We start from the raw sequence: 18,834 nt of genomic DNA, 5'->3' as shown, positions 1-18,834 counted from the left end.
CTGTGACCAGCAGTGCTGCAGAATTAGAGGAGGCACGAGTGGAGGGTGAAAGAGAGAAACGTGCCAGGAGGAAGGTGCGTTAAGCCAACCCCGACCGGGACTGCCTTCCACCTGGAAACCAATGCCTTCAATGTGGGAGAAGATGCGGGTCAAGAATAGGGCTCCACAGCCACCTACAAACCCACAAAAATAGTCATCAAGGAAGACCATCTTATTCGTCCAACGAGGGATCACCTAAGTTGAAGTTGAAGGCCTGGCAGTGCCTGGGGCAATCTTTTAGATGTGCCTGATTGTTTTCCCTCTGTTATTTTGCTGTTGTAATTTTAGAGTTATTAAATACTGGTAGCCAGATTTTTTTCACTTTCATGGTTTCCTCCTTTCTGTTGAAAGGAACCCCACCTCCTCCAAGATGAACTGAACCACCTCAACTGGGCTCTACAGGCCAATAGATACTCCACCTCAGACATCAGAAGAGCTGCAAGACCGAGAATAAGCCACGAGAGTAAAGATGAAGATCCACCCAGTTAATAAAATCTGTCTACCAGTATTAACAAACTCTAAAATTACAACAGCAAAACAACAGAGGGGAAACAATCAGGCACATCTAATCACCTCTCAACAAAAGATTGCCCCAGGCACTGCCAGGCCATCAAATGCTAATCAAGGTGGTCAGTTGAAACATTCACACCTAGCTCCAACAGACAAGAGTACTTTGCCCTACCCTGGTCATTCTACAGATAAATAAACCCATTTTCCTAGTTCCAACAGACCTCACTACCTCTGAGGATGCTTGCCATAGATGCAGGCGAAATGTCAGAAGAAAATGCCTCTAGAACATGGCCATATAGCCCAAAAAACCCTACAACAACCCAGTGATTCCGGCCATGAAAGCCTTTGACAATACATTTTCCTTGGACTGTTTCTTCCAGAGGAGTGCCTCACAGGGAAGAGGGAACATGCGCGCAGAACAGGCCTTGCTCTCCACCACTGCTTCCCAGCTATTGGGCCTCCAATTGTTTTGGACTCCAACTCCCAGAAATCCCAGCCACCTTCCTAGCAGCTAGGAATTGTGGAAGTTGAAGTTCAAAGTACCTGGAGGTCCAGAGGTTGAGCACCACTGCTCTGCACTGTAGGGTTCATGCAGTTTGACACAGTTTTTACTGCTACGGCTCAATGGTTTGGAATCCTAGGAGTTGTCGTTTTGCCAGAGCTCTTTTGCAAATAATAATAATAATAATAAAACTTTATTTGTATCCATCTCCCCAAGCTTACTACAAAATAACAGTTTAAACCACAAACAGTAGTTAAGATAAACAACAAAATTAACTTAAATCAACAACATTATTTATTTATTTACTATATTTATATATATCCCCTCTCAGCCAAGAGGTGACTCGGAGTGGTTCACAAATTGGCAACAATTCGATGCCTCAACAATTACAACAAGTAAAAACAATCAAGAAATTCTGTTAATAACAATAGCATATGATATAAAAAATATAAAAACTGTACAAAGCCTTAAAATATTATCATGTCAAATCGTCATTCCATTGCATTATCAAGTAGTTCCATAGTTCCGTTTAGTTATGCCGTATTTGGGAAGGCCTGCTCAAAAAGCCAGGTTTTCACTTTTTTTTTTGAAAAGTCAGGAGGGAGGGAGCTGATCTTACATCTCTAGGCAGGGCATTCCATATTTGAGGGGCCACCGCTGAGAAGGCCCTGTGTCTTGTTCCCGGCAGATGCATCTGCGAAGAAGGCAGGAGCGAGAGCAGAGCCTCCCCAGAACATCTTAATGTCCTAGATGGTTCATAAGGAGAAATATGTTCGGATAGGTAAGTTGGACTGAAACCGTGTAGGGCTTTATAGGCTAAAGCCAGCACTTTGAATTGTGCCTGGAAGCAGATTGGCAGCCAGTGGAGCTGGCGCAACAGAGGAGTTGTGTGCTCCCTGAGTGCTACTCCTGTTAGCAACCTGGCTGCCGCTCGTTGGACCATTTTCAGCTTCTGAACAGTCTTCGAAGGCAACCCCATTTAGAGAGCGTTGCAGTAGTCTATATGAGAGATAACCAGAGCGTGGACTACTGTGGCCAAGTCAGACTTCCCAAGGTACAGGCGCAGCTGGCGCACAAGTTTAACTATGCAAATGCTCCCTGGTCACCGCCAGGGGTTCCAGGGTCTGGGCAAAAGAGCGAAAATCCAATGAAAACTTGGTCCCATTTAAATCCTCCAACCGTTGTATATTGCATTAACCATTGTCAAAGGTTTTCAGTTCCTTCTGAAACGTCGAAAGCATGGAAACAAAGAAGACTTTGTAAAACAACAGCGCTTGTGGTTCAGTCCAGGGCTTCCCAAACCTTTTCATCCAGGGAGGCCTTTTTGAAGCAAACGTTTCTCATGGAGCCCCAAGAAATTTGTAGTGTTTAGTTCTATCTGTCTGTGATCTGTCTGTACGTATATGGAAGTATGAGTAATAAGGTATTAATAGTAATAATTTTATTTCTTACCTACCTCTCCTCATGGCTCGAGGTGGGTTAAAAAACAAAATAAATACAGTAAAAACACTACAAATTCATGAAAACGTACCTCCATAGAAGAGAGATACCAAAATGTATCTCTATGAAATACCTATTAAAATAGACAAAACAGAGATTAAGCAAAGGACATGCATTAAAATCCATGTTTATGTTTAAAAACTCGGTAGGACTGCCGGAAGAGACAGGTCTTCACTTGTATATTATATTAAATTCCAATAGCTGATCCAGCTGTTGGAGCTCTACCGGCAGACCTTCCACTGCCTTGGGGAAAAGATCCCCTGGGTGACGGTTGCCAATTGGGTTCTGGCTGGTTGGAGCAGCCCCCCGCCCCCCAGAAGACCAAAGTGTGTGGGGCAGGTTATATGGGAGAAGGCGATCCTTTAGATCACCTGGATCCAAACCATGTATGACTTTAAAGGTCAAAACCATCACCTTGTACTTTGCCCAGAAACTAATTGGTAGACAGTGGAGAGACTTTGGGATAGGTGTAATATGCTCACTCCTAGATGTTCCCGTAACCAATCTGGCTGCCATATTTTGAACCAGTTGGAGTTTCCGAACTTGGTACATGGATAGCCCAATGTAAAACACATGGCCGAAGTTCAACCTTGAGGTTACCAGCGCGTGCACTACCATCTTCAGGTCCTCCAAATCTAGGAAGGGACGCAGCTGGTGGATGAGCCGAAGTTGATAGTAAGCACTCCTGACCATTGCATCTACCTGAGTTGACATTTGGAGAGACATATCCGGGAGTACTTCCAAGCTGCGTTTATTAAGTTTTCCTTAATAAAGTAAACAGTAAAAACAGAAATGGAGACAATAGTATTCATTATTTAAATCTGAAATGATAGTTAAGATATTTGAAAAATGTTACAATGTTGCGTGTACACCCAAAGTTAATGTGAACAAGGTGTCAGAGTTTAGAGGACATTTCCTGAAATCTCCCTCCTTGCCATGTCTTCTCTTTTTTTAATTTAGATGTTGAACATTTTAAATACATTTAAATGCTCAAAATCTCAACATTTTCAGCACAAGAGTGCTCATAGCATGTTAACTATCTCAGTTATAATGAAATAACCTTTACACAGGGTGGGGGGAGTTTTGAAAATTTGGGGGGAAGGGTTGAAAATTTCGGGGGTGGGTGGTGGGTGGGTTGAAACCTGCCTCTTAGCTCACGTTGAAGCAAAGAGCACAGCAGGGGGCAGAGCAGCCTTCAATAGCCTGCAGCTCCACCCCTGTCAACCACCTCCACCAAGTCTGGCCTCCTTAATGAGAGCATTCAACACCCCCCCCCCCCAACTTGGTTGCTTCGTTACTTCGCTATTGCTGCAAGTAATGACAGTGTGAATAAATTGTCAATATTTGCTTGAGCTAGTGCTTGTAGTTCCGGAGGGACTCTTAATTTTTTGCGTCTCATAGACTTAGCATGGGGATTTGGTTAACCAGTTAAAATTCATGAGTAAACCAGGTTTAATTTTTTTAACCTGAAAAAATTCAGGGGGGGGGGTTGAACCCCTAACCGCCCCCCCCCCTCGCTACAGGCCTGTATATATATACCTCACAGTATAAAAATAAATAAGTTAAACATGGCACAATCAAGCAAAGTAAATTACTTCCATTTCTTGATTTTAGGGCCCTTTCAAACAGACCCTATAGTCCATGATCTGATCTGAGGCTTTCTGCTTTAAACTGGATTATATGTGTCCGCACTGCCATATAATCTGGGATAAACAGAAAACCTGGGATCAGATCCTGGGATATAGGACCAGTTTGGAAGGGCCCTTAGATTTCCAATTCTTGATTTTAGTGCTATTGAATTCCATGTCTTCTTTTAATAGCACCCTCATTATTATTGTTCCCTTGTCTAATGAACGTCTAGCTCAGTTTTTTTTCCAACCCTCTTCTCCTTTTCTCTCTATTCTGTATTTCAAAACACATTAACCACCTGACTGAGTAGCTTGGCTTGCCAGCTCCTCGTTCCATCTCCATTGCTGTGATCTCTACTGGAGCTCTCAGCTTTTTTTTTTTTGGTGCATTGGCCTGCTCCTACCAACAAATCTGTTCCAAGGGACATCCATAGTGTGACTGCCCATCACAGAGATGGGGAAAGGGGAGGCAGAGAGGAGGGAGGAGAATGGAAACAGCATGGCACCGCCTAATGCGGAGCCACTCATAATCACTTGTGGAGCCCCAAGCATTTCGTGGAACACACGTTGGGAATCCCTAGTTTAATCTACATTGGTTGTTCGGAACTGTGGGAGTTGAAGTTCAAAACACCTAGAGGACCAAAGTTTGCCCGTATCTGATCTACACCATTGAGCCATGGCAGTTGAAATAGTGCCATCCCGCTTTCGTTCCACTGTGTAGATGCACCGTCCTCGAAATATGAATCCCTGCTCAGCCAAGGAAACGTACTGGGCAGTCTTGTGAGAAACTCATCTTCTGTCAACGTCAGAGGAAGGCAAAGGCAACCTTTCTCTGAACATATCTTGCCAAAAGAATCACATGCTAAAGTCACCTCAGGGTCATCAGGAACGACTTGAGAAAGCAACAGCAAATGAAAACATTGCTATTCAACCAATTTAGTTAATTCTTATTAAAGCACGAGTTTGTTGTTGGTTTTTTTTTTAAAAAAATAGCATGCCTCTTAAGGTAAAATGTAACAATCAATTCACAGTTTCCATAGTGAGAGCTTAATTGTTTTGCTACATCAGAAACAAAATATTTTGTAGTACCTTAAGGATAAAGAAACACATTATTTGATACATTTTTGCAGTTACAGACATGAGAATATATATATATATAAAAGAGAAGGGAGTTAATGATGGAAGAAGGGAGTTTCTGAAAAATGAGATACTGAAGGCTCAGGCCCTTCCACACTGCCCCTGTATCCCAGGTTCTCATTCCAGATTATCTGGCAGTGTAGACTCATATAATCCAGTTTAAAGCAGATAATCTGGGATCAGATTCTGGTATATATGGCAGTGTAAAACGGGCCTCCATTGCAAACAGTGCTAGGAAGAACACATCTAATATAAAGAAACCAGAATGGATGTCAAAGGAACTGTGAGCTGAGCTAAGATTTAAAGGAGACTTATAAGAATTGGAAAAGGGGGAAATCACCATTTAGGAATTCAAACGGATAACTAATACATGTAGGGAAATAGTCCGAAACGGTAAGGCACAAAATGAGTTCAGGCTTGTGAGAGAGATTGAAACCCACTCACCGCAAGTATTGCAATGTATATACATTCTATTTTATCTCTCACTATATCTGATCAACACTTGTCATATTCCATGTTCCTATCATCTATGTTGTGCAGCTTTGGACATTCTTTTAGCCCCTGAGCACGTTAACAGTTGAGCCTCTCACTTTAACAGTCTTCTCCAGCCTGTAATCTCTTCATAGCAAGTCTAGAGAAGGGTAAACACCCTCTTTGATCAAGATAGCGGAAATCATTCAGACCCCTAAGAATTCAGAATTTTGGCCAGGTAATCATTTTGGTTCATTCTTTTTCTTAAAGTTCTGGGGCCCTTTCACACAAAAGTCTTTTTCAACCAATCCCCAAAATTTCAGATGGTTTAATCGCAAACACTCAGATTTTCTTGGTTGCTTTGTTGTATCTTTTTAATCAAAAGCAACCATGATCTGTTAATTATATTTATTTTGTATGTTCTGTTTGGCATTTGTAAAACTTACCCCTGGTGGCACAACAGGTTAAACCGCCGAGCTGCTGCACTGAAAGGCTGGCAGATCAAATCTGGGGAGCGGGTAGAGCTCCTGCTGTTAGTCCCAGCTTCTGCCAACCTAGCAGTTCAAAAATAGATGTGAGTAGATCAATAGGTACTGGTCCAGCGGGAAGGTAATGGTGTTCTGTGCCGCCATGATGGCCACGTGACCTTGGAGGCGTCTATGGACAACACCGGCTCTTCGGCTTAGAAATTGAGATGAGCACTACTTCCAGAGTCAGACTTGACTTAGGGGAAGACTTTACCTTTTACCACAGTACAGGTATTTGCTGTTTCCCAGTGCAGTTATTTGATTATTGTGTATTCAATAAAATGTGTATTCAGTATAATAGGTTTGTATGGTTGAGACTTCAGTGTGCTTAAAATGTGATACCCTAAAAGTCATGGTATTTTACAAGTATACCTACTTGGAACATGTATGAGCAGACCCTGGTAACATTGCAGCATGGACTTCAGAATATATAATTAACATACTGTATATACTGGATTATAAGCTGATCCAAATATAAGCTCAGGCAGCTAATTTTACCACAAAAACCTAGGAAAACGTATTGACTTGATTATAAGCTGAGCTTGAGAGATGCAGCGGCTACTGGAAAATTTCAAAATAAAAATATATAAATGCAAATAATAATAGAGTAAATTAATAATTGAAATAATAACAATAATAAAGTAAAATAGTAAATATAATAATAATAAAGAGTAAAATAATACATGTAATAAAATAATAATAGAGTAATATAATAAATGTAACAATAATAATAATAATAATAATAATAATAATAGAGTAAAGCAATACCTGTATTGAAAACAATAATAGAATAAAAGAATAAATGTAATAATAATAATAATAATAATAATAGAGTAAAACAATAACTACCATAAAACAATAATAGAGTAAAAGAATAAATGTAATAGTAATAACAGAGTAAAACACTAACTACCATAAAACAATAATAAATAGAGTAAAATAATAAATGCAATAACAACAATAATAGAGAAAAATAATAAATGTATACTCGAGTATAAGCCGAGGGCAGCTTTTCAGCCTAAAAAAGAAGATTTGCATCTCTATTTGGTTAGGAAGAAAGTTTTGTCTTTTAAAATCTTTTTGTTGGGGGGGGGGGGGGCATTTAAACATTTATACAGTGTGTATTCTACTATTGAGTTAACATGAATATGTGTAGCAAAAACATATTTCCAAAGGAGGGCAGAATTGTATTTTTAAAAATCCGTCTCTATAAGAAGGAAGCCAGATTGCTTGTCATGTAGAAGAAATATTTCTGGTGAACAGGGATTTCAGAATTGTTGTATCTTCCCGTTGGTCCCTTCCACATAACCATATAAAATCCACATTGAAGTGGATTATATGGCAGTGTGGACTCACATAATCCAGATCAGAGCAGATATTGTGAATTATCTGTTTTGATATTATAGATTATATAGCTGTGTGGAAGGGCCCTTGTATTGTTTCTGTCTTTATCTGTCCTATACATTAAGGTCATTTTCTTTATAGCTCAGCAAGAAATACTTCCATAACAAGTTATGCATCTTCTAAAAGACTGGTGATTATAAAGGTATCTTTTTGCTTTTGCACAGGTGGCACTATTGGGAAACCACTGGCAGGTGTGCGAATCCTTGATCTAACAAGGTTTGTCTTTCCTCTGGCTGTAGATCAAGAACTGTTGTTAAAAAATACCTAGTTGGGGAAAAAACCCATATTACTTTTTAACTTTGCAGAGTACTTGCTGGACCATTTGCTACCATGAATCTAGGAGACCTTGGAGCTGAAGTAATTAAAGTGGAAAAACCAGGTAAAATGAATTTGTTTGGCATTTTGCATACATTTGACTTTTTAAACTCTACATGGCTTGGGCCCAGGTTACCTACAGGACTGCCTTCTATTGTATAATCCACCCCAAATACTTAGGTCCTCTGGGAGGTGACTAGAACCTGCTAGAACTTGGCTGGTGATTATCAACCAAAGGACCTTTTCATCTACTGCCCCAAAACTGTGAAATGTCCTGCTGGAAGTCCTCTGACAGCTAAGGGCCCTTCCAGACAGGCCTTATATTGCAGGATGTGATCTCTGTTTTCTGTTTATCCCAGATTATCTGGCATTGCGGACTGATATAATCCAGTTTAAAGCAGAAAATATGTACATCCTGAGATATAGGACCTGTCTGGAAGGGCCCTGAATGAGGAATTGTGTCAGAATTTACCCAGCCAGTTTTAATCATGAATTTTAAACTCGTGTCTTCGGTCTACTATATTTTAATCATTGTTCTGTATACTTTAACATATGTATTTTGTAGAAATACATTTTAATGTGTGTATTTATATAATGATTATGTGTTTTAGCTATGTGGTAACCTGCCTTGAGCCTGTATTTTTTTAAAAGAGGACTGGGAATTGCAATTATCCTGCAATTATCCGGCAAGGTCCCCCATGACTTTCTGGCAAACAAACTAGTCCAATGTGGGCTAGGCAAAACTACGGTGAGGTGGATCTGTAATTGGTTAAATGGACGAACCCAGAGGGTGCTCACCAATGCTTCCTCTTCATCTTGGAAAGAAGTGACAAGTGGAGTGCCGCAGGGTTCCGTCCTGGGCCCGGTCCTGTTCAACATCTTTATTAATGACTTAGATGAAGGGCTAGAAGGCAGGATCATCAAGTTTGCAGATGACACCAAATTGGGAGGGATAGCCAATACTCCAGAGGACAGGAGCAGAATTCAAAACGATCTTGACAGATTAGAGAGATGGGCCAAAACTAACAAAATGAAGTTCAACAGTGACAAATGCAAGATACTCCACTTTGGCAGGAAAAACAAAATGCAAAGATACAAAATGGGGGACAATGCCTGGCTCGAGAGCAGTACATGTGAAAAAGATCTTGGAGTCCTCGTGGACAACAAGTTAAACATGAGCCAACAATGTGATGTGGCGGCAAAAAAAGCCAATGGGATTTTGGCCTGCATCAAGAGGAGCATAGTGTCTAGATCTAGGGAAGTAATGCTACCCCTCTATTCCGCTTTGGTTAGACCACACGTGGAATATTGTGTCCAATTCTGGGCACCACAATTCAAGAGAGACATTGACAAGCTGGAATGTGTCCAGAGGAGGGCGACTAAAATGATCAAGGGTCTGGAGAACAAGCCCTATGAGGAGTGGCTTAAGGAGCTGGGCATGTTTAGCCTGAAGAAGAGAAGGCTGAGAGGAGATATGATAGCCATGTATAAATATGTGAGAGGAAGCCACAGGGAGGAGGGAGCAAGCTTGTTTTCTGCTTCCCTGGAGACTAGGACACAAAACAATGGCTTCAAACTACAAGAGAGGAGATTCCATCTGAACACGAGGAAGAACTTCCTGACTGTGAGAGCCATTCAGCAGTGGAACTCTCTGCCCCGGAGTGTGGTGGAGGCTCCTTCTTTGGAAGCTTTTAAACAGAGGCTGGATGGCCATCTGTCAGGGGTTATTTGAATGCAATATTCCTGCTTCTTGGCAGAATGGGGTTGGACTGGATGGCCCATGAGGTCTCTTCCAACTCTTTGATTCTATGATTCTATGATGCTATGTTTCTGCTACAGATAAAGTGATTTTCTTGCTTTGTTATCCTGCATTATCAACATTAAATAAATTCAGTGATCATCAGCATTATAACATACATAAGAACCAGAGAGAGTGGCATAAAATGTTGTATTGCAAAAATTAAAAGATGAAAAGCAAAAGCAAAGGCAGTTCTGTCAAACAGCAATAAGAGTTGGAAATAATGCCACTGAAACAACTCATAAAGTAGCTTATATACTTGGAACAAAAGAGAAGTGATGTACACACTGTGAACTAATACATTGCTGAAGTTGTAGGATGCTTAGATCCTGATAATGTTTCAAAGTACAAACAGCTTCAACTTTCAAAGAGGACCATAATTGATCAGCAGTATGAATTAGCCTGCAACTTAATGGATCACCTTCATGCAATACTTCAGAAGAAAAAATGTATTATTCAACTTCTTTGGATGAGTCAACTGATACTACTTGGCACAGGTTTTATACTTTGATGTGCTCTGTTGCAGGCATGTACACTTTCCTGGCTTGCGTGCATGCCTCGCCACATATACACTCTCTTTCCAAAGAAAGTGCGTGTGTGATGTGGCATGCACACAGGCCTGAAAAGCATGCACACCTGCCAGTGTTTACAGCCAAGCACCTCTTACACTAGAGTAGAAACAGTAGGTGCCAGGTAAGAAGAATGGAAGTGAATGATAGGAAGGGGTGCCAGTGGGTGAAAAGACCCTTCTCCACTCATAGTGGTCCAATTTTTGGGGGCCCGAACTGAAAACAACCCACTCGATTTTGGGAGGCTCTGAAAAAATAGACCCCCCCCCCCCCCACGAAAGCCAGGACATGCAGCAGGACAAGGTTTATCCTGAAAGCACAACCCTACCAGCCAGGCCTAGCCTACAAGTTCCACTTGGCGTAAATACTTTTGCAATGCAGTGGCGTCACGTTAGGGTTTCCCCTTCAATTTCTTTTTCCTAATGGCAAAAGCATACATATATGTCAGAGCACCATAGGAATCCCCATACTGTCATCTGAATCACACGAGAAATAAAGAAAATGCAAGTAGCAGGAATTTCTAGGGAAAAGATGATGTGGTTTTCTTCAGGGACACAGAATGTTTGATTTTTCTTCACATTAAATATGTTAACCAGGTCATCCATACAGGAATATTTGTATTGCCACCCAATTACTCGCTCTTAGCTGCGGTGGCACAATGGGTTAAACCCTTGTGCCAGCTGAACTGCTGACCTGAAGGTCGGAACTTTGAATCCGCAAGACAGAGTGAGCTCCTGTCTGTCAGCTCCAGTGACTGAGGAGCATGATAGAAGCTACCCACAGGATGGTAACACATCTGTGCGTTCCCTGGGCAATGTCCCTGCAGATGGCAAATTCTCTCATACCAGAAGCGACTTGCAGTTTCTCAAGTTGCTTCTGATACGATTTTTTTAAAAAAACCCATTCATGATTACCACAGTTAAGTAATGATCAGTGTTTATCTGTAGGAGCCCCCAGTGGCCCAGTGGGTTAAACCCCTGTGCCGGCAGGACTGAAGACCAACAGGTCGCAGGTTTAAATCCGGGGAGAGGCGGATGAGCTCCCTCTATCAGCTCCAGCTCCTCATGCGGGGACATGAGAGAAGCCTCTCACAAGGATGATAAAAACATCAAATCATCTGGGCGTCCCTTGGGCAACGCCCTTGCAGACGGCCAATTCTCTCACACCAGAAGCAACTTGCAGTTTCTCAAGTCGCTCCTGACACAACAAAAAAGTGCTTATCTTTTTGCATATCAATACATCTCACCTTGTGGATTAAAATTGCTTATCTTAACATGTGTATAGTTGTCTGTCACCTGAGGCAACAGCCACACAATTGATGAAATGACTTGGAGACCACAAACAGGGATGGGTTTATCTTTAAATTGGCAACTGCCTCAGGCAGCAAGACGCCAATAGGGATCAAATATGCTGTCCAAGAAACAAAGAAAAAGAAAGTGTAAGAGAAAATTTTGAAAGGAACCAGAGAAGAAAAAGGCATTTCAATCTTCCTTTTGACTGGGTTGTTGTAGGTTTTTTTCGGGCGATATGGCCATGTTTTAGAGGCATTCCCTCCTGACGTTTCGCCTGCATCTATGGCAAGCATCCTCAGAGGTAGTGAGGTCTGTTGGAACTAGCAAAATAGGGTTTATATATCTGTGGAATGATTAGGGTGGGACAAAGAACTCTTGTCTGCTGGAGCTAAGTGTGAATGTTTCAACTGACCACCTTGATTAGCATTTGATGACCTGGCAGATTTTTGGTGTGTGTCAGTTGAAACATTCACCCTTAGCTCCATCAGACAGGAGTTCTTTGTCCCACCCTAGTTATTCCACAGATATATAAACCCTATTTTGCTAGTTCCAACAGACCTCGCTACCTCTGAGGATGCTTGCCATAGATGCAGGCGAAACGTCAGGAGAGAATGCCTCTAAAACATGGCCATATAGCCCGAAAAAACCTACAACAACCCAGTGATTCTGGTCATGAAAGCCTTTGACAATACTTCCTTTTGACATTTATATGTGCATACTGTTATTCATAACTCTTTCTCAGCCTGCCAGCGTTTTCTCTTCTTTCAGATACTTATGATATTGACTGTAATCTTCAAATCCCATGATCAGCAATTCATTTTCTTTCCCCCCCCCTTTTTTGCAAAAAGTCTATAAGAGGTTTCAGGTTTTAGGGAATGTCATTAACAGTCTTTGTGTAATCCAATTTAAACAATGATTCTATTTCTACTAAATTTATTAGGTTTGACAACAATTCCTCCAGCTTGGATAAACAATCATACAGTGTAGTAATTCTCCATCATCCATTTTTTCCCCAACTGTATATCCATCATTTCAAAAAAAGGAAAAACAATGCAGTTCAAATTGCATACTAATCTTTAAAAACAATAAAACATCCCTTTTTATTACTCACATTTCTTGTATACATTAAATAAATATTTCCCCTTACCATTGCTTAAACAATACATCAAAACGTGTATCGTGTGGATTGCAAGCATTCCAGGCAAAACATTCCTTTTCATCACACAAGTTTTCCCAATAGAAATTTAAACTTCTCCCTGCTTAGCATGCCTTTCCCAGTTTCACTCAATTTTTAACAGAATTATTTTAAAACAAAATACAATTCACATTCATCTTTACGATCCTAATAAACGTTTCGTGATATTCACATTTCTAACATGCATTAAACTCACATTTCCTACAAGCTTTAAATGCTGACTGATGGCAGCCAGACCATCTGCAAGAAGGTTGGTTGGGGTGTCACAGCTGGTGACAATTACAACATGGGGAGGGGGGGGGGTCTGTATTGGGGATGTACTGCGGGACTGCCATCCCATGTCCATGTACTGTCTGATCCCAGAGAATGCAGAATGACTGTCAAGACAGCCTCTGCATGTTCCAGTTATTGACTGCATCTTAGGGCCCTTCCACACAGCCCTATATCACAGAATATCAAGGCAGAAAATCCCATAATAATCCAGTTCAAAGCAGATAATCTGGATTTTATATGGCAGTGTAGAAGGGGCCACAGGGCCCTTCCACACAGACCTATATCCCAGAATATCAAGGCAGAAAATCCCATAATAATCCAGTTCAAAGGAGATATTGTGGGATTTTCTGCCTTGATATTCTGGGATATAGGTCTGTGTGGAAGGGCCCCTTCTACACTGCCATATAAAATCCAGATTATCTGCTTAGAACTGGATTATCTGGCAATGTAGACTCACATAACTTGGGAGAACCCAAATCTTGGATTTTTATGCATTTTTCTACATATGAATGAATCAAAATTTGATCAGTTTCCTTTATTTCTTCAGAATGAATGATAATCAGGATGGTAAGTAAACTGGAAATAAGTACTTGATATACGATAGAGTTTGAACTCCCAACAGGATACTTCTGGAAGTATACTTACACAGGCCATTATCATTTACAGGAACTGGGGATGATACAAGATCATGGGGACCACCTTTCGTTGGAAGTGAAAGTGTTTATTTTCTCAGTGTAAACAGAAATAAAAAGGTAAAAAAGATGTCTCACTGCTACTGCTTAAGTCTTTTGAAGGTGCCAAATGCTTTTCCTCCACATTACATGACATTAACAGAGATTAAATATGGGATGCCACAATTCTTTAAACAAGTATTGGAGTAGTGGGTTTGTAACAGTAACAAATTAATAGAATGTGTTATAATATTATATTCTATTTTCTTACCATTATTAGAGCATTGCCATCGATTTGAAGAACCCAAAGGGAGCGAAGATCATTAAAGAGGTATTCTTTAAATACAATTATCTTATTGATATGGTCTGTTTGTAATTTGCAGGCCTTTTTTGGGTCATAATTTATGTAAGGTTCTTCTATCCAACTCATTCATTGGGGGAAACTGCCATGATTTAGACTTTTTGTTTGTTCATCTATATGCCCAATGTGAAATAGTGTGCATAGCTGTGGTCCTAAAATAGCAATTAAATGGAGAAGTGTGCCTCCTGGAGGCCTCGTAGGAGTGATTCTCAGTTTTTAACCAGAAAATGAATTTTAAAAAATGGAGGGAGGGTACTGAGAGTAATTTATCTATGTCACACATGGCATGAGGGCTGCATGGTTTCTATCCTAGTTGTAAACAGCTTCAATTTTGTGTGTGTGTGTCAGAAGCGACTTGAGAAATTGCAAGTCGTTTCTGGTGTGAGCGAATTGGCTGTCTGCAAGGACGTTGCCCAGGAGACGCCCCAATGTTTTGATGTTTTACAACCCTTGTGGGAGGCTTCTCTCATGTCCCCACATGGGCAGCTGGAGCTGACAGAGGGAGCTCATCCACGATCTCCCTGGATTCGAAACTCCGACTTGTCAATCTTCAGTCCTGCTGGAAGAAGGTTTTAACCCATTGTGCCACCTGGGGCTCCTAAGAGCTTAGATGCATTCTCTATAACAGTAGTTCTCAACCTGTGGATCCCCAGAGGTTTTGGCCTTCAACTCCCAGAAATCCTAACAGCTAGTAAACTGGCTGGGAGTTAGACCAAAACACCTGGAGACCCACAGGTTGAGAACCACTGCTCTATAATGAAGGGCAACTTTTGGCCCCCTGAATATTTTAGATTTCAACTCCCATTAACCCCAGCCATTCAAGCATTATGGTTAGTGGCAAGAGATTATGATAGGTAGTTACATTACAAAATTCCTAGCAGCTATAGGTTTCTCATATCTACGAGGGTTGAATAAAAAGTAATGCTTCCACCTTTATAACTTCCTAACTGGTATGTGGCTGGTACTGGCTTGTTCAGTAGACTCTCCTCTACAGTTCCATTTTGGCAGGAAGCCTTAGCATTGAACGATTGTGTTGTTAAAGTGCGAAGCATGGAACCCTGTGCAGACGGTCAGTCAATGCAACTTAAGCAATATGCAGTCATTGAATTCTTGACAGCAGAAGGTGTCACTCCAAAGGAGATTAATCAGAGAATGTTTATGGTGATTGTGTTGATGTGAGTACTGTGCGTCATTAGGTGAGTAAGTTTAAAGATGTTGAGGTGGGAACACCTGACTTTTGTGACAAACAAAGAGTTGGACATCTTGTGACAGCAACCACCGAGTTTCACAAGCAAAAGGTTGACAGATTGATTCAGGACGATTGTTGTATCACTCAGAGAGAAATTTCAAGCATAATCGGCATTTCACAAGAACGTGTGGGTCACATTATTGCTTTGCTTGGCTATTGGAAGATCTGTGCACGATGGGTACCCAGAATGCTGACGCCTGAAATGAAAGCGCACATACTTGAAATTCGCCAGGAACTCCTCTTGTGTTATGAGAATGAAGGTGATGCCTTTCTCCATTCAATTGTGACAGGAGACAAAATGTGGGTACCTCATTATGACCCGGAGACAAAGTGTCAGTCTATGGAATATCGACACAAAGACTCACCCCAGAAAAAGAAATTCAAGATACAGCCCTCAGCTGGAAAAATCACGGCAACAGTCTTCTGGGATGCAGATAGTGTTATCCATGTTGATTTCCTTGAACGTGGAACAATAATACATTCAGAGTGTTACATCACAATGCTGCGAACTTTGAAACAACGGCTAACAAGGGTCTGAAAGGAAAAGGGAAATGTTTTCCTGCAGCATGACAATGCCAAAGCACACACTTCAGATGCCACCACAGTGGAACTTCAGAGACTGGATTTCACAATGTATGGCATCCTCCATACAGTCCAGATTTAGCACCGTCTGACTTCCATCTGTTCCCAATAATGAAGGAAGATCTACAGGGACATCATTATGCTTCTGATGAAGACTTTGAGAGAACTGTGAGATGCTGGTTGTGGAAGCAGAGTGTTGACTTCTTCCATGACAGCTTCAGAAAACTTGTTCATCGTTGGCAGAAATGTATCCAATTGTCTGGTGATTATGTGGAAAAGTGAATAGTGGTAGTTACATCCTAAGTGGCACATTCTAAGGATTATTTCTGCATTTGATTTATTAAAATATTCAAATCGAAACCCAAGTAACAAAGGGTTTAAGATGCTTAGATTTTTAAAGTTTCTGCTGTGCTGCTTTGGCAAATGACACATGGGACTCACATGTTGGTCTCTTCTCCTGTTTGTAGGCTGTTCACTGTTTTGGGTAATGATAAACCTTTCCCCACTTTTTGAAATACCTGAAAATGCTCCGGAAAGTGTGGAGGTTTATTTTTCATTAATTCCTCTTGCCTCCTGATCTGACACAGACAAGTGGGACAACCACTGAAACCTTACTTGGATAATCACTTTCTTTCAGTATTGAAAATTATCTAAACCGTTCTTCAGTATAAATTTAATTATCCAAATGAGAACAGACTGACTGATACAAGTAAATATCTTAATGGTCAAATCATTAAAGTGTCAGTTTCCAAGAAGTAGAAAACCTAAACAGCTGAATAATGTTGAGCCCCCTTTCCTTTTAACTAAGGCCCCTTCCACACAGCTGAATAAAATCCTACATTATCTGTTTGGATCTAGAATATATGACAGTGTGTGTGGACCCTGATAACCCAGTTCCAAGCAGATATTGTGGGATTTTCTGCCTTGATATTCTGGGTTATATGACTGTGTGGAAGAGCCCTAAGGCTTGTATACTTTTTGTTCTCCTTCATTATTTTAGTCTTGCAGTATTTCAATTAATATAACATCTAGAACAGGGGTCCACAAACTTTCTAAACAGAGGGCCAGGTCACAGTCCCTCAAACTGTTGGAGGGCCGGATCATGAAAAAAACATGAATGGATTCCTATGCACACTGCACATATCTTATTTGTAGTGCAAAAACACTTAAAAACAATACAATAATTAAAATGAAGATCAATTTTTGGCTGACGAGATAGGATTGTTGTTGTTTGCTTTCAAGTCATTTCAGACTTAGGTTGACCTTGAGTGAGGGCCGGGTAAATGACCTTGGAGGGCCGTATCCGGCCCTCGGGCCGTAGTTTGAGGACCCCTGATCTAGAATGTTAAGAATCAACTAGAAACTTCAAAATGTTGTTGTAAAGCACTTCCTCATTATTCGGGAATAATTACCAACTGTCTCCATTCTATACTTGCGTATAACAGCGTTATTTCAAGCAACATTCACATCATATATTTCCTGGTTATGTTAAGCACTTGTGAATGTAATTTGTATCTCTATCTAAACTATCCATAACTAGCATGCAATATTGTTGTTGAACTTTCCAACTGTCCTTTTGAATAGTGGTTTCCCAGGCTTCATTTTTTAGTCTTAAGTGAAAAATAATCCACACGTGAGAGCAATAATGTTTGTGATTGCTGATATGATGACACAAGTTTACAAAAACCTATTCCATGGTATTTATGCTAATCAGACCAGATATATGATATTTTCCGAAAATGATTTCTTGGCCGGTTCAAGCTAATCCAAAACAGGTCACTCCTAAACAAAATCGGAGAGCAGTATATACACATACACCTATGCAGAAGGGAGGATGTACTGAGAAACTGCCAAGCAGGAGGAATTCATGTGTTCGTTAACAAGAGTGTGTTGTCTGTGGAATTGGCAGTGTTGGACGTTCATGAACCACATTCCTTCAAAGCCCAGGGAAATGGAGGAGAGTAAACATGGCTGGGGTAGCTATTTCAGAACTCAGAAGAGGCACCTACAGCTACAAAGATAACTGTTCCCAGGTCCCTTCCACACAGCCATATAACCCAGAATATCAAGGCAGAAAATCCCACAATATCTGCTTTGAACTGTGTTATCTGAGTCCACACTAGCACATATTCCAGTTGAAAGCTGTGTGGAAGGAGTCCCAATTTTATCTCTAAACATAATTATGTATTTTCACTGTTAATGTTCAGGCTAAAATGTGAACTTAAAAATACACATTCCTAATTTTAGTTTGGTATAAAGTTGTTCAAAACCCCATCCTTATTAACTCCACTCTGCTTTTATTGTAATGATAATTGCATTGATTACAAAGAAAGGGAATAAAAAAAACTCTATAGACTTAATGATTTTTTCAAATTAAAACTAGGTGTAACGAATTACAGACACACCTGGAAAGTACAAGATAACTGGACTCAGATATACCAACTCATTCAATATGCAAAAATGCAAATGAATTGACCATTACGGTCAATTTGGGGCACTTATGTGAGATTCTAAGGATAATACTAAAGGTCTAAGTTCCAAGATCTATTGTATTCTATTAGAAACCAAAGTATCCAAACCTACAGAGGTCAGACACATTTGGCTAAATTGGAAAAAAACAACAACAATATAGACAACTGGATTGCTGTGAGCTTTCCATGTTCCAGAAGCATTCTCTCCTGATGTTTCGCTCACATCTATCAAAAGTTCTTTATCCCACCTTGGACATTCCACAGATATTTAAACCTCACTTGCCTAGTTTCCAGCAGGCCTCACAACCTCTGAGGATGCCTGCCATAGATGTGGGTGAAA

The 18,834-nt window shown here is 40.6% G+C and overlaps 1 protein-coding gene across 2 annotated transcripts in view; it reads left to right on the top strand.

Annotated features, from left to right (window-relative positions):
• Positions 1 to 18,834, top strand: part of SUGCT (succinyl-CoA:glutarate-CoA transferase) — a 428,036-nt gene that overhangs the window by 1,066 nt on the left and 408,136 nt on the right. For both annotated transcript variants that reach the window (XM_060781587.2, XM_067470175.1), the window contains exons 2-5: positions 7,883 to 7,934; positions 8,024 to 8,097; positions 13,827 to 13,912; positions 14,112 to 14,162. In XM_060781587.2, the coding sequence (XP_060637570.2) occupies positions 7,883 to 7,934; positions 8,024 to 8,097; positions 13,827 to 13,912; positions 14,112 to 14,162 (263 nt within the window). The remainder of the gene's footprint in view (positions 1 to 7,882; positions 7,935 to 8,023; positions 8,098 to 13,826; positions 13,913 to 14,111; positions 14,163 to 18,834) is intronic.

This window comes from Anolis sagrei, chromosome 6 (assembly GCF_037176765.1).
Source record: "Anolis sagrei isolate rAnoSag1 chromosome 6, rAnoSag1.mat, whole genome shotgun sequence".
Taxonomy (NCBI): Eukaryota; Metazoa; Chordata; class Lepidosauria; order Squamata; family Dactyloidae; genus Anolis; species Anolis sagrei.
This window is presented reverse-complemented; position numbering and strand designations above follow the sequence as displayed.